Here is a 17,508-nt window from a genome sequence, read left to right on the forward strand (position 1 = left end):
GAGGGAGGGAGGGAGGGAGGGAGGGAGGGAGGGAGGAGAAAAAAAGAAAAAACTGGAGTTTCATCTATTAGTAAGACCATCAGCTGTGTTTTCTGTTGAGGCCTGCTCTTTGTAACATAACTGGAGCCATTTTGTGTTCAGTCTCCATTTAGCTCCTAAGTTGAAATTAAGTTCAGGTTCTCGGACTCTACTTCCCAGAAGTAATTATCCACAGCTGACACTGAAAAAATGTTACTAATAAGTCAAAAAGGTTGATGAATCACTTGTCCTCTGGCATTTCAATGTCCTGGAATCCCAGTTCACTACCTGGGCATCTCCCCCTTCCTCACCTAGGACAATCAGCCCAAAGGACAGCTGATAATACTTTGTCTAGTTAGCCAAAAATATACCACTTCTCTGCTTGCTTTTAAACTTTGGAGGCTAGCTTTTCCTATAAAAAGTCTTCCCTGAGGAAAGACTGGTGCCACATTTAGGCTCTAGAGTCCTTTTTGTGGTCCTGAACATTCAGTATTAGGGTGTGCACTCAATAACCTGTTCTTGCTTAACTGAGGTTGGTGTTTGTATGGTTTGTGGAACGATTCCTGAACTCCAACAGTTTACAGTTACAGCTTAAGATGGAACACTTGTTAGCATGTATGAGCTCCCGATTCTATCCCACCATCACAGAAAGAAAAGAAAAACATTAAATTGCTTAAGGAAAAAACTGCTTAAGGAAATAAAATTAAACCTAGAATTCACAGTTATTTTAATACATATTAAAACTTTTACATTTTAGGGAAAATGATTTACTACTAAAAAGATATGACTAATGTATTTGCTCTCCAAGTAATAAGGGTAATTATTTGGAGTGGCTAGGCATCAAGGATGACTGCCTATGTGCTAAAAAATAAATACAATCCCTTCAGTAGCTAAGCTAGTAGATCCAAGAACAGTAGAAAATAAAATAAACATAATACAGTTTTTATAATATTCCTTCCCTAAAGTTCTTATAACTCTTCTACTCCCCACAATGGAAGTCCACTCACAGAAAGAAAATCTCCCCCTAAAAGGTTCAAACATTCAAATATTCAGGATCCCCTGAACCAACCCTCTTCAGTTTAGTTATATAATAGAGAAACAAATGGCACAGACTTGCTTTTCTGTTTAAAGAAATTGAAGCCAATAATGGAAAGAAGTAAGACCCTGGATGAATTTATACAAGAAAATTAATGATGAGATTATGACTACTTCAGTAAGTATTCACTTATTAAAAAACTCACTAAAACACCTTTGAATTTAACTCTATAAAAATTTATTGGTAAGAAGTTCTGATTTACTGAATTATACTGGCTTAACAGTCACACATTTCTAGGCTCGAGGCCAAGAAGTCCCACATGAACACCAAGTACAATGTGTGCTAAAAAGCTGAAAGTAACAGGAAAATATCCCGACGATAAGAAACGTGCCGAGTTCTGGTTTAGGATAAGTGTGTTTCATTATTCTACGCCCACAGTTGCTAAGACTCCTTTTGAGTGGTTTAAATATTAATTATAAAACGATTCCTGATTGCTCTTGTCTTGCAAAAGTAACATTCCATTTTCCTAGATAAACAGCAAGGTAGCTCACAAAGTCAAACACATAACAAGACTGGTTTCCAAGACGAGGTCTCCCTCTGTCATCCATACTGGCCCCAAACTCATCTTCCTCCGCCTACTGGGATTACAGGCACGCACCATCACAGAACCTGATTTTCAAAATGTATTTCATGGGGAAATCTAACAAGTATCAAACAAAACTAGTATCCTCTGCCCAAAGTAGGTGGGACTATCTGCCCCCATTAGGGACTTCTATCCCACAGGCATGACGCGGTTGACACCCTCCTGAAATCAGACACCGTGGTTACCCACATGAAACCTCCCAAGACTAGGCCCATGAACAGTCCCTCAGGAGGCAGCACACTAACTGCATGAAGCTCCACCATGCCGGAGCTTCTGGGAGCACTCAGGGTTTGTTGGGAGGGAGAGCCTTTCCCTGAGAGTACGGCCTCTGAGGAATTGCCCATTATCCTGACACCTCTCACCTATGCCCCAAATTAAACTCACAGGTTCACCAAGCTAGGTTTGGGTGGGCTCTCTTCTTTGGTCTGCTCCTGGTGCCCTATCTACAGAGGGAGTCAGTTATTCACATCTTCCCAGGAAAGGTTCAGATACCACCTCCATACCTTCCACCGCAGCCCTGAGGTATGCACGTATAACTTCTAAAATGTAAAACATGCAAAACACAACTCCAAGACTAAAGGGAGATCAACACTCTGACATAAGATGTGTTTTTAGATGCATAAGATAAAAACAGACATTAAAATTAAAACTTTAACAGCAACTGGATTTGAGTAGAATTACAAGTAATTTGGGGTTTTCTTTTCATTTTTCCATAGTCAACAGGAATTACTGTTAGACACATATTAAACTTTAGTCATAAAGGTTTGAATGTACTTACTGTCTTGTAAATATTGTTTACGCAGCCCTATAAGTGCTGTTTGTTTGTTATGATATGGGCTCCTTCTGTAGCCCAAGCTGGCCTGAAACACACTATAAAGAGCTGGCTGTCCTCCACCTTGCTGCAGTAATCTAGACTTAGACTCCCAAGTGCTGGATTACAGCCATGTGGCACCGTGCCTGGCTCTTTAACCCTCGAAGTACTCTTGAAATACATATATATATATATATATATATATATATATATATATATATATATAATTTATATGTAAATAAACATTGAAATGATGTAAAGAATAGAAAAAAATCAAACAGAAGTCTGTATGGTGGTTCATGCCTGTAACCAACCCCCATGAGGCTGAGTGAAACTTTGAGGCCTGCGGGAACTACAGAGTGACACCCTGTCCCAAAGGACAAATAAAAACAGCCAGAGATGGCTCGGCAGGTAAAGGTGTCACCAGCAATGCCTGATGTGAGGAGCCGGTTTGGCTGCGGCCCCTAGATGGCACCTGGGACTGCTGCCAAGTCTAACGGGTAACAACTGACATCCTCATATCCCTCAAGATAGCCTGCACTGCACAGATGCACCACAACGAAAGATCAGATGACGTGACAAATGTAGTCCTGAGCCAATGAACTGGGCCTACATGGAATGGGGTAATGGGGAGTGGACTAGAGGGTATAAAAGGGGATGGTCAAGAGAGGAAAAAAAAAAAAAAGAGGGGGATCGTTTTAGTGCACATAGTTATGTTCCTGAATAAACTGCTTTGAGAAGGACATGGATTTCGTCGCTTCTTTTCTGCTGGTTGGAGATGGCAGCGACAGCCTGACAATGTGAGTTTGATCCTCATGAATAGAAAAGAACCAGTTCCCCAAACTAACTGCCCTTTAACCTCCACACACATGCAGTGGTACCAATGTATGTACAAACTTCCCTCTCTCTCTCTCTCTCTCTCTCTCTCTCTCTCTCTCTCACACACACACACACACACACACACACACACACACACACANACACACACACACACACACACACACACACACACACACACAGAGAGAGAGAGAGAGAGAGAGAGAGAGAGAGAGAGAGAGAGAGAGAGAGAAATAATTAAAATCTTTTAACACTAAACTAGAGTAGCCTGCTCATACTTAAGTATATAATATTTTACCATGCTAGATCTGCATATAAAACCACAATCTACAAATTTCTCTAGGGACCAAGAAGGGGGCTTAATTTTTTTTTTGAGTATCCTATAAAACCTGTCACTTTTGTGAAACCCACCATTCAAGTCAAAGATAATGAGATCAGTAATATTTCTAGACAAACAGTCAGTTAATAGAGAAAGCAAACTAAGCAATTTTGAAGACAGAATAAATATATAATATTGGTAGGATAAGGTGAGCTATAGTACACAGCTACATAGATAGTACTATTTTTAATCTACATTGAAAAATTAGTTAACACTCTGATGTCCTACATTCCTGACTAAATGTTGTTTAGGCTGCCATCATAAGCACAGTTTCAAACCCCAGGCTAAGCAAACAGCTGAGTCAGTAGTGTCCCTGCCGTCTTCAGGTCCAGAGCCCTAGCTACTGCAATTCCTTACTGCTAGTAACCCCAATGGGTGTTCATATGTGTCATGGGGAACATGTGCAGGTCACAGGACTATGTGCACTCATTGCTTCTCTCCTTCCACCATGTGGGGCAGAGGGATTGAAATCAGGTTTGCAGGTACAGAAGCAAGCACATTTCCCCCCCTGGGGGGGGGGTCACCATTTGAATGAAAACAGCCCCATAGGCCCACAGGGAACAGCACAGCTAGGAGGTGTGGCCTTGCTAGAGTAGGTGTGGCTTAGTTGGAGGAAGTGTGTCACTGGGGGTAGGCTTTGAGGTCTCAGATGCTCAAGCCAGGCTCTGAGTGGTATTCTTTTCCTGCTCTCTGCAGGTCCAGATCCAGAACTCACAGCAACATTCACCAAGACGATAATGGACAGAACCTCTGAACTGTAAACCAGCCACAATTAAAAGTTTTCCTTTATAACAGTTGCCAAGGTCATAATATCTCTTCACAGCAATAGAAACCCTAATGATAACACTTACTGAGCCATCTTTTTGCAGGGTAATGATTTTAAAACACTAGATAAATTCATTTTTAAAAAGAAGAGTCAAGCCACCACTTCAGTTTAAGTATAAAATTAATAGGGGGCTGGTGAGATGGCTCAGTGGGTAACAGCACCTGACTGCTCTTCTGAAGGTCCTGAGTTCAAATCCCAGCAACCACATTGTGGCTCACAACCATCTGTAACAAGATCTGACGCCCTCTTCTGGAGCATCTGAAGATAGCTACAGTGTACTTACATATAATAAATAAATAAATAAAACATTTTTTTAAAAAAGTATAAAATTAATATTTAAATTATATTCAAATGTTTGGAAAATCGCCACATATTCAGGGCCCATTAATAATCTACCAATAAGCAAAAGACTGTGATCCTACGCTATAGACAGGCAATTCTACAGGCTCAACATGGGGCAATCTGAAAACACACTAGGTTGATTGAATCTAATAATTCACCTACCGCAATTAAAATAGATTATAGCCAAGTTTCCTCATTCATGTGTTATGATCTAGGCATGCTGAATAAGCATTTAAATGGGCTCCTAAAAGTCTCTGGTCATACTTTCAACCAATCAATACATAACTTTATCTGATAGGTGTCTGTGTTTAAGGACACCTTGTTTAATTTATATTGCTGATTCATTAACATTGGGTTCACAGTCAATGGCAATTTAGTTTGTACCTAAATATAGCTTGGCTGACACATACATTGTCTTTATAATATATGCCACAGACTTGTGCTGGAGAGCACTAGACAGCACCACAGCCCTTTCAACATTATGTTAGGGAGTCATTTTAAGTAGCAAAATCGTCAACAAAAGACCTTTAAGAACCCTGGTTATAATCCAAGTTCTGAAACAGGAAATGAAAGATAGTGTTGTCTTGTTCAGTCACATTTTGGCTGCTCTTTGTAAACATGAATTCACACATAGCCATGAAGGTGCAATGAGTATGAATCTGGGGTTATAAAAAGTTTAAGTATGGTGGCGCATGCCTTTATTCCCAGCACTTGGGAGGCAGAGACAGGTGAATTTCTGAGTTCGAGGCCAGTCTGGTCTACAGAGTGAGTTCCAGGACAGCCAGGGCTATACAGAGAAACCCTGTCTCGAAAAACAAAAAAACAAAAACAAAAACAAAAAAGTTTAAGTAATGAATTCACAAATACAGAACTCAAAATTAGACTGTGAAGTATATTAATCTACAAGGAGATGGCAGAGGGAAGGTGTGACTCACAGTGAGAGGGAGCACTTGAGGGGCAGGGCCTGGGGGAGAAAGGGGACAAAGATGCCACGGGCTTGTGCTCCAACTGTGACCATCTGAGGGAGGCCTGGTGACACTATCCTCAGCAGAACCTCCCAAACGATCCACACAACGGTGAGGTAGTACTCACTTAACTTACTAACTTTTAGGAGAAATTATTACATGACAACTGAAACTACTTGTTAATAAATGTGCTAACCAGATAGGATAGGGCGCTGTAACCGCACACTCAGAAAGCTGAGGCAGGCCCAACATGGAGGAGAAGGAATAGGAGAAAGAAGAAGAAGAGGAGGAGGAGGAAGAGGAGAAGGAGAGGGAGGGAAGGAAGACGAGATGGTGAGTGAGTGAAGCAAGAGGAGGGAAAAAGAGTATAGAAGGGGATGGGAGGGGGAGGGAAAAAGGGAGGGGAGTGCATGAGGGATGGAGCAGAGGAGGAAGGAGAGGGAGAAGGTGAGAGAATGGAGTGAGGAGGGACGACAGAGAGAGAGAAAAGGAGCACTGAACTCAAATCCATTAAACACCGTTCATACTTACCTTGGTGTTGGCCATGTCTACGATATACTGGTCTCCCTTTATACACTCCATGACTTCAAAACCATCTCTGTCAATAACCTTGGCTTGTGAGCTTCCAGAAACAACAAGAATCATGTCTCCTGTGTTACTGTACTGTAATGACTTGATCTGATGGCTATACAAAAGAAAAAAAAATAGTCTAATGAAACAGAGGAGTTTTTTGGGTTTTTTTTAGTACTTTTGTTGTATTTAGCATAGTCAGGAAAAATGTTAAACAAGGATAAAATTAATAATTCCAAAAAGCACAAAATCATCCTCCCATGTCCCACAGTAATTTACCAAAACCTCCTAAAACTTACACTTGCAATTCAACCAACTCTTGAATATCCTGGCTCTTTGCCAATAAACTTATCTGCATAAATTTTTAAAGCTGTATCTTGTTTGTTAACTACTACATTTAAAAAAAGAAAAAGAAAAAAAGAAATGAGGGTACCTTGCTTGCTGCCAAGCCTGGGGACCTGAGTTCACCCTAGGACTCACACTGATAAAAGACAGAACAGACTAGTAGCAATTTGTCCTCTGACATCTCTGCATGTCATGGGATGTGTAGACATACACACACACATATACACACACATACAGACACACAAGTAAATGTAATAAAAAAATTTCTTAAAAAAAAAGAGCAGCCTTGATGTCCTGAGAAGAGGTAACAGCCACAGGAAGGCTAGACACTGACAAATGACACAATGCTGAGTACAAGCAACTCCGTCACCTCACTTTTTGCTCACTGTTGTGATTCCTGTTTTCTTCGTACTGGGTGTTAGCAGTGTTTTTACTTTTTTGTAGTTTTTGCACTTTGTATCTAGTTATTTAAACTCTGTGCACATGTGTGGAGGAGGACCGTATGGAGGTGCGAAACAACTTTCAAAAGCCAGCTCCATCCTTCTAGGACAGGCTCTAGGACTCACAGCCAGGCTGTCAGGGTGGCTGAGCATCTACCACAGAGCATTGCTGTCGGCCCTTATTATACTTTGAAACCTGTATGCCTTTATTTGGTTTTCCCTCTCATTCATTCACTGTTTCTCGATGCAGCCCTGGCTGACCTTAAACTCACTTTGTAGACCAGGCTGACTACAAGCTCTTAGAGATCCACCTGCCTCTGCCTCCCAAATGCTGGGATTAAAGGCGTGAGAAATTTTTTTTCTTTTCCTCGGTTTCTTTCTGTTCTTTCCTTTTTCTTTGTCTCTTCCTTACTTCCCCCTGCCCACTGAGGGCCTATCACTAATGGAGAAATTGATATTAGAACCATAGTCGCCTCTCTTGATCCAGTGATCCACAGCCATGCCTCCCTTGCAGAGAAGGTCTGGATCCCCCCTCCCCCGAAGTTCCTCCTTGAATGTTACGTCAGCCCCAAAGATAGAGGACACTGCTTGTGTGTGCTTGCAGTCTTTACAGTTCTCTTTTACTGATCGGTCTCTGAGCTTCTAATATAGTCAGCAATCTTATTAAAATATTTCTGGTCAAATTACATCACATTTCTACACCCTAATAAGACTCTGACAGATCAAATTTTAGGCAATCAATCAGAAACTGTGAAAATTAAAGTCTATTTAGGCCAATTGTGCTTTTATACATAAAACATATCAAATCTTTGATAATTAGACAGTTGAGACTGTTCAACAAAGGTTTTTTAGTAAGAGTGTGAGAGCTTGCTAGCGTGTAAGACAGGTCTCTGTTACTAGCACCCCCGTTGGGGAGTGTTCATTTTCTTCAGTCAAGCCTAAGAGATCTGGTCTTATGCATTATCAGTTTTCTAGTGATTGATTTTTGTTTTCAAAGGGAAGTTAAAAATCTTAAAAACAGCAAACTTTAAGGAGAGGGAGGAGAAGCAGGCAGTGGTCCCATCTCTCTGGAACCACTGTACCCAACGCTGTTTACAATCAGAGGGAGACCTACATTTTCAGCAACCCACATGGGGACTGCTTTGCTTTTCAGCTAGAAAGGAAAACATTACCATTTTCATGTGCTCTCTGTAGTCCACTTTGCCAGTGCTCAAATGAAAATGTTCAGTTCCATCATCATCATTCCTGTCCCACTTTGCTCTTAATTCTGCTAGCCACAGAGTTAAAAGGACGGGATTAGAAGTCATTAGACACAGTACTGAGGAGAATGAAAGGGCTTGTTCAAGGGGTAGTACATCTGCTCCTTAAATTCCTGCCTATACTACTAAGATTCCGATCAAAGAGGGGACAGAGAAAGCCAATCTGACAGTAAACTGGAGTCATGAGGAAGTGAATGTTCTCAGGGAGGCACTCTGACACCAGAGGATGGCTTAGTAGCATTGCACAATTCCTTCTGTTAAGTTATTCACGTGGCAAAGCGAGAGACTATGAGAGTAAGGGGAGTGGGGAGGTGAAGACTGAGGATCCTGTGAGTACCTTTTGCTTGGCTAGCAAAACAAGCTGGGACATGCAAGACAGATAAACACAGCTGTCCGGGGCTGTCACTTGGGGCTCATGAGCCAAGGTGTCCGGCTGTAGTGAAAAGTGCACCGGAATGTGAGTCAGAAGTCTAGAGATCCAAACCCTCGCTCTGCTAACTGGCCGTATGAGGATGAGCAAGCCCTTCTGCTTCCTGTCGTCTTATATTATAGAAAACCCACGCCCAGGAACAGTGGCAGGACTAGACAGAGATGTTCCTAGGCCACAGCATGCTCATGCTACCTGGGTAATTCTGCTGAGTCCCGGCTTCCTCTGTTGAATAAGGAGAATAATACTTAACTTACAGGATTGGGATAAGAGTTGTAAAAACAGTATTACACAGTGGGGCTGGAGAGGTGCCTCAGTACTAAAAAGCACTCTCTGATCTTCCAGAAGACCTGGGTTCACTTCTCAGCATCTGCATGGCTTCTTACAACCATCTGTAATGCCAATTCTAGGGAATCCAATGCCCTCTTCTGGCCTCTGCAAGCATTGCATGCATGTGGTGCACATGCAGACAAAACACCCAACTATAATAAAAATCAAACCAACAGTGTCACCTGGGAGCTCCCAGAGACTAAGCCACCAACCAAAGAGCATACATGGGCTGGTCTGAAGCCCCCAGCATATGTGTAGCAGAGGACTGCCTTGTCTGGCCTCAGTGGGAGAAGGATGCGCCTAATCCTCTTGAGAACTGATGCCCCAGGGAAACACCCTCTCAGAGGTGGTGAAGGAGAGGGGTAAATAACTCTGGAAGCACGGAATGGGGGCAGCAACATTTGGAATGTAAATAAATAAAATAATAATTAAATAAATAAATGAATGTTGATAATAAAACTTAACTTATAGATTGAAATAATATTATACATCAGAACTGGAGAAATGGCCAGAGGTTAAGAGCACTTGTTTACTCTTGAATAAGGCATGGTTCCCAGCAACTACATGCCAGGTCACAGCCATCCATAAGTGCAGTTCCAGGGTATCTGACACTCTCATTGGCCTCAAAAACACACTTGATTCACATACACACATGCAAGCAAATACCTATATACTAACGTAACATTTATTCAAAATTAAATAATAATAATATGCATAAAGATACCCACTAGAGACCTTGAAACAAGTAGTTTCTAGTACTACTTCTTAATTTCCAAAGAATAAGATCATACTTCTGTTTATAGTTATCGTTTGATCATCCCTGATTCCCAGGAAGGACTGACTCAAGGGACTCTGCAGTTAGCAAAATCTACAGGTGCTCAGGTCTCTCAGGCAAGCTTGTCAAATACTTTGTCTTACTCTGCAGTTGATTAACTCTGTGGATATGGAACCTGTCGGCAGAGGGCTATGGACCCAACATGGATCATGCAGTGCCGGGAACAGGCCAAGGAAGTAAGAGGGGTGTGGTGCGAACACAGGTTTCTACAGGATGGTGTCAGAAAACACCAGTTACTCAAAGCTGGATTACCTTCAGCTCTTCAAGGAATTTTAAAGATCAGATTCATAGCACAAAAAAGGCAGGCCAAGGTCTAACTGCCATATTCAACGGTTGTTAACGAAAAGAGAGCTTACTGCATCATCATTCAATTTCTAACTAGCAAAAAAGAAGGACTGATTATTATATAATGAATGCTAGAATCGGGGGCTGGGATAATGACTCAGTACAGTTAAGACAGGGAAACTAACTGAAACATACATCCCCTATATTTCACTTTTGAAAAATGCATTAGAGGCTAAGGAGACAGTTCAGCAGTTAAGAATGCATGCTCCTCTCCATAGACATGTGAAGCAGCTCACAACTGCCTGCAGCTCAGCTCCAGGATGTCTGACACCCTCTTCTGGCCTCCGTGGGCGCCTACACTCACACAAACACAACCTGGTAACTCTATTTCCAATATCCACTAGTTATCTGCAGTGACTGTCACAGAGGGTAGGGAGCATAAAGAATACTTTCCATAGCACAGGAGGTTCTACTGCTCTGTTGTCTAAATACCAAGAACAGATCACTAGATCACTCACCCTGTAGGTGTGCTCAAAAGAGGAGATGCAGAACAGAAGTAAAGACAGAATACATAACCCAGCGATACTGGGCTAGAATGAGAGGCACTGAGTGACTCTTTTCAAGTTTTATATAGAGTCAGACAGGCACAAAACTTACCGTCAATAGTCTGCCTAAAGCCACTGATATTCCAGGACAACATACATATTGAGAATCTGTATCCTGGTATTATCCTCAGTTAATAAATTTCACTTCAGAAATTTTAATGTCACTTTTCAATAAATAAATTTTCTAAAGTTAGGTTTATTAAAAACTTTTAATAATCAATAAGACCTTATCATTTAATCACAGACAAACAGACAATAAGCTTTTAAATACATATAAAGTCATGTCAAAATAGTACTGAAGGCTTCTAGTGGACAAATCTGGACAATTTAAAGACCAAAAAGAATGGCTACAACTAACAACAAATAAGAACTGAAAGTACAGAAGTCAAAGAAAAAGAAAACTGGAGGTAACGATACTGTAGTTACTTTTCTATGCTGTGACAAAACACCGTGATCAAGGCAACTTATTAAAAAAAAAAAAAAAAAAAAAAAAAAACTGTTTAACTGGCATGGTGGGTCAGAGTCCATGACGGCAGTAAGAGCTTCGGCTCTTTACAAACACAGAAATGTTATGTGGACACGTTTCTGGTTTGATCCCAGGGGAGGGATATGGGGCTGCTTTAGAATCTCCACAACAGCTATCTATGATTTGGCTCGGTCTTTGGCAGGGGTGTGATTCTGCCAGGTGAAGAGAGTTTATTTACGTTTGCGATTCTGGGGACCCTTGAGAGGATATAAAAATGCCAAAGTCCAATGCCAAAGCCCCAGGCAGCGGCTGCCCCCCCTGGCTGCTGTTTATCAAGTGGTCCTGCGCAAACAGAGAAGAAGAATTGGGATATCCTGATGATGAAGACTAGACTTGCCCCCAGGAACTCCATGCCCTTAGTCAGAAAGTTGTCTAAGGAGATCTACGCCCTGCTTTCCCTCTAACCATTCTCTCCTACCTAGAGTTGGGGATTGGAAGGGATGGAGGGGAGGTAAGGATGGTAGATATAAGAACCCAATAAAGTATCCTAAAAGTACACCAACAACCACCAATATATAAGCCTCAATGAGATCAATAATCTATGTAGCAAACATGAATAGGTAATTAGTTCATCACTATTATGTATTACATAGTACCAAGCAAGGTATTACTCCACAAAGGTCCTGTTAAATATATATATATATATATATATATATATATATATATATATATAATTCACTTCACAATGAAGTGATTCCTTCATTAGTTATCAGCAATATCAATTTAATGTAGGAATCTCTCAGTACATGGCAATTGGTGTACAGTATGAAGCCTAATCAAGTCTCTACTCTTCTCTGACTATACTGAGGAGGAGACAAAGGAGTAAAATGATACCACCAGCAGCAGCATGCGAGACGCATGGTCAGAAACAGAAAAGGCTGCTATGGGAAGCGCCTTGCCAAGCCTCTGTAGCGCAAGGCTAACGACCATACAGGAAGGCGGCATGCATGGACCATTGCAGCGCAAGGCTAACAGCCATACAGGAAAGCGGCATGCATGGACCATTGCAGCACAAGGCTAATGACCATACAGGAAAGCGGCATGCATGGACCATTGCAGCGCAAGGCTAACGACCGTACAGGAAAGCGGCATGCATGGACCATTGCAGCGCAAGGCTAACGGCCATACAGGAAAGCGGCATGCATGGACCATTGCCTGGATAAGGACTGAGTGTGCACCATAAACGAAAACACATTATAAGCCAATTGTGGCGGCGTGTGCCTTCAATCCCAGCATTCGGGAAGCAAAGGCCAACCTGATCTACACAGTGAGTTCCAAAGACAGCCAGGACTACATGGAAAGACCCTGTCTCAAAAAAACAACCGAAACATCACATTATCCAGTCTTATTTACTGGAATATTTTAAAGTAAAGCAAGGAAGGACCAAGTTCTAAATAGATGTATTTTAAAAAGCCAAACAACTGGTAGAAAATGCCTTGAAAACAGAGGTCAGGGGCCAGGAAAGGGCTCAGTGGGGAAAGCTGTCTGTGGACAAACCTGAAGCTCTGTGCTAGATCCCCAGGGCCCCATGATGAAAGAAGAGAAACAGCTCCTGCAAGCTGTCCTCATTCTTTACTGGCACATGACCTACACACATAACACATGCACATATACATGGAAATAATATATGTATATATAGTTTGTATAATGCATAAAAGATGTATTTTATATGTGTGTCACATATGTATATGACATACGTGTCAATGAAGCTAAGGAAAAGAAATGTATAGTTTATTTTCACTTAATAGTGATATACTTTATATAAGTTAAATATTATTCATTGTAGACTGAGTTCAAATGACAACAGCATTACCTCCAAATATAAAAGCCAACAGCTAACCATGGAGCTGTTAAGTAAATACATACCATTCACAAGGTTGAAGAGATCGAAATGCCTTGAAAGAAGCATCCATTCCAGCAAAATCCCAAAATTTAACATCGTAGTCATATCCTCCAGTGACCAAACGGGCACCTGAGGGGTCCAGACCCAGAGCAGAAACCTGTTCAAAACAAACAGATGCAAGCTCACCGAAGAAAGCGTTACTATGACAGTCCCCACTTCTAGTCTCCAGCACCACTGTCAGAAAGGCACAGCAGCCGTGGACCAGCAGTTGTCGCTACTTCTGAATGGTGGTGATGAGTTACAGCCTGCAGATTACTTCACTTTATTGTACTATTTATCTTGAAATAAAGAAGAGATATTGTTATCTATGTGTGTGTGGTGTTGCTGTTTGTTGTGTATGTGTGTGTGTGTGTGTGTGTGTGTGTGTGTGTGTGTGTGTGTGTAGGAGGAAAGCAGATTCCTGGAATTTACTGGTCAACCACGCCAGCCAAATCAATGGTCTCCAGGTTTAGTAAGGGATGATATTAGAGCACCTGAGGAAGACATTTACTGTCTGTCCCAGGCTTCTACATGCACACACATATATGTGCACCTGCACATGTGAACCAGTACACACACACGCACACATGCACACACGCACACACACGCGCACACACACACAAAACATGAAAATTTTATCTAAGTCATTTGGGTATGATGGCGCACGCCTTTAATCCCAGTACTCGGGAGGCAGAGGCAGGCGGATCTCTGAGTTCCTGGATAGTCAAAGTTACATAGTGAGCTGCTGTCTTTAAAAACAACAAGAAATAAAGAGGAAGGGAAGGGAGAGAGGGAGGGACAGAGGAGGGGAGGAAGGGAGGGAGGGACAGAGGGAAAGAGGGAGGAAGCGAGGAAGGAAGGCAGGCAGGCTGGCCTTATACATAACTCAAACAATAAGACAGTGCAGCACACGTGAGATAAATTCCCTCTATCACAAAAGAACAGCAGAGTACATCTCTAAGTTTACTGTGCTACTAAGGCAAGGATAACACACTCCAGGGCAAAATGACAAGATGATAGGGTTTGTCACTGAGCTCTTTCAAGGTGACCATGGTGGTTTTGTTCTAAAGGAGCTATTTTGGGGACTGGGGATGGTTTTGAGGGGATACTTAGTTTTTGGTTTTGTTTTAAGCAATGTCTCAATAGGTAGACCTATTGGAACTCAACCTGAGATGTTCCTCCACCCCTGCCTCCGCTGTGCCAGGGTTATAAGCATGCATTCTCAGCTTGGCTTCAAAAGGATGCTTTCAGGGTGACCATTCAGACAGCAGGTTCACTGCCGATGCTTATAAACTTCACTAAAATATTAAAGCATTATTCCAAATAACCAAAGGATACGAAAGTCTGTAAGACAGAACGCAGAATTCAGTGCACACAAAATAATCTGCCCCAGTTAGAGAATGTGTCTTCCCACAAGTTAAATTTAATCCTCAAACCCTGGGTTTCCAAGAGTTAAAAAAAAGACAGAAAGTGCCAGGCATGGTGACACATGCCTTTAGTCCCAGCACTCACACTCGGGAGGCAGAGGCAGGCGGATTTCTGAGTTCGAGACCAGTCTGGTCTACAGGGTGAGTTTCAGGGCAGCCAGGGCTATACAGAGAAACCCTGTCTCAAAAAACCAAAAAAAAAAAAAAAAAAAAAGACAGAGTTTAACTATTTTCGGTGTATTTTAATCACAGATATGTCAGTATAATTCAACAGACACTTACTATAAACATTATTGAAAAAATAATTATTTTTTTAATTTAATTGTCATAAAATGCAGAAACAGGTATCAAACTTTTCGGAATGATGGTCCAGAGTATTCTGACCAGGACACAAAATAATTTAGGCTTTCTGTTTTAGCTTTCTCCCCCAGGCCATACTTTTCTCCCTCCCCTTTCCTCCCTCCAAACCTCCCATATCTTGCTTCCTACTCCCCTTCAGACTCATGGCCCCTTTCGTCACTGACTGTCACTGCATTCTTGTTTGTTTCAACCCAGCCTGAGAACAGGCTCTAGCATCTTCAACTTCAGCTCTCTCCCTCACTCTTTAAAGGACATTCATCATTTTCTCAGTCTTGAGCTTCACATGTGAATCTAGAATTAGGCAATTTATTTGACCTGGCATCAAACTAACTGTATAAATGCTTGAATACTTGACAGTTTTTCTTATGATTATAGCTAAGTATTTTAAATACTGTTTTAATTTAAATTGGTTATAAAAATCATGCCCCAAGGAAAATTTAATAAAGAATTTTTTAACTCAAAATAAATCATTGATTTTATATTTTCCTTCAAGCTTTAAAAGGAACCACTACCAAATTTCTACTTTTAAATAGTTCAGTCTTTTTGTTAGATGGCCAAAGCATCCATTTTTACTATCACTATGAGCAGTGCATTGAAGAAATATGCAAAAAGAGATACGCTTATGGAGAAATGTATGAGTTTGATATACTTACGGACAGTGGAAAAGAAGAAAATCTAAAAGCAATAGCCTAACCTTCCACTCTTAAAAACTATCCAAAAAAAAAAAAAAAAAGAGCAAGGAAATCCAACGGAAGCATAAGAGGGAAGCCGAAAGTTCAGAGTGGAAAGTGAAACACAAGAAGTTTGCACACACAGAAAAGGTCACAGAGCTAGAACAGTTGGTCCTGTGAATTTTTTCAAAGAAAATAAGAAACCTTTATTAGACTAAATAAGCAAAAAACAAAGACTTCCTAATACTGGGATTGAAAGAAAGAATCTACGATCTGGGGCTGGAGGGGTGGGTCCGCAGTTGCAGCGCTGGCTGTTAACCACACCTAGCACTAGAGTATCAGAAGGACGTGAGCTGCTGTGTAGGGAAGAGGGTTGAGCCCAGGGCCACTGAAGAATCTCCCCAACCCCACGGGATTTTTAAGCAATGTTAATAAGAAAATAACAACAGCTCTCAAATATTTGGGAGAATGCCCCTACTTCTAAAAATCTGTCAAGACCATTTAGACTCAAAATCTACTGAAAACCACAAAGTATATTTTAATGTTACATTTATGTATATTGACACTAAACACTAGAAATGAGAATTTTCATTTTATTTAAAATGACATTAAATGATTATATTTAACAAAGATGTGTATAAAATCAATCTTTACAAGGGTAAAGTGTCTGTGGCATGAATACACTATTTTAAGATTCCTATCTATCAATTTCCACATTTCTGGATCTATCTCCATTGAATGTTGTCTTTGACAACAATAAAGTTGAAGGCAATGGGAAGTTTCCCAAAACTATTAAAAACAGAACTGCACGTGACTGTCACTTTATAATGTTCCTGTATCCCAAGGAAAGAGGTTCATAAAGCCAACAATAACAATGACAGTTAGTGGTCCCCAGGAAAATGAAAGGTGCTGCTATTTTGATTGACCGTGAAATCATCTTTCTAGTTTTTCATAATGTCTGTAGCTTTCATTACAACAGTTGACCTTAGAATGGTCTAAGGCTGTGTGTGTGTGTGTGTGTGTGTGTGTGTGTGTGTGTGTGTGTGTCTATTATACCTTATCAGCTGACTGGTCCAGGAAAGCTCTGTTAATAAAAAAAGAACAAACCATTTTAGACTTACTGTCTTGGTGCCGTGCTTCAGTGTTATCTCATGCGAGTCAGGAATCCTCTGGACAGGGTTCTGAAACAAGAAGGTCCCATTACATCACTGAATGAGATGATATACGTGAGGACCCACACAGACGCGATAGGGAAGACATTTCTGTGTGTGTCCCTGGGCCCAAGGGCCACCCAAGACAAGCATTCTACCACTCACTGAGCTACATTCCAGTCCCTCAGTCTCTTCCCTTCCCTGTCTCTGCACCCCAAATGTTGGAGGCATGAACCACTACTCCTGGCTCCAAGAAATTCTTTAGGTTAAATGAAATTATTTCTTGTTGTTATTATGTTCAACAATGAACGAGTACCTACTGATAATGTCTAGGAAATTAAGGATTAGTTTTTCCTTTAAGTTATAACTTACATAAAAAAACAAAACAAATCAAACAAAACAAAACAAAACAAAAAACCTGAAAGCTTCTATCCAGGCCAGTGAGACAGCTCAATGTGTAAAAATACTTGACCAAGCCTCACTACCTGAGCTCCATCCCTGGGTCGCACAGGGTAACCAAGCCTCACTACCTGAGCTC

General features: G+C 41.2%; 1 protein-coding gene across 1 annotated transcript in view; it reads right to left on the reverse strand.

Moving 5' to 3' along the window:
• Wdr70 (WD repeat domain 70) overlaps nucleotides 1-17,508 on the reverse strand; it is a 200,156-nt gene that overhangs the window by 140,269 nt on the left and 42,379 nt on the right. The window contains exons 6-8 of the mRNA XM_021208261.2: nucleotides 16,941-17,000; nucleotides 13,346-13,479; nucleotides 6,389-6,542 (exon numbers count right to left, since the gene is read on the reverse strand). Coding sequence (XP_021063920.1) covers nucleotides 6,389-6,542; nucleotides 13,346-13,479; nucleotides 16,941-17,000 — 348 coding nt within the window. The remainder of the gene's footprint in view (nucleotides 1-6,388; nucleotides 6,543-13,345; nucleotides 13,480-16,940; nucleotides 17,001-17,508) is intronic.

The sequence above is a fragment of the Mus pahari genome, chromosome 11, assembly GCF_900095145.1.
Source record: "Mus pahari chromosome 11, PAHARI_EIJ_v1.1, whole genome shotgun sequence".
NCBI classification, from domain to species: domain Eukaryota; kingdom Metazoa; phylum Chordata; class Mammalia; order Rodentia; family Muridae; genus Mus; species Mus pahari.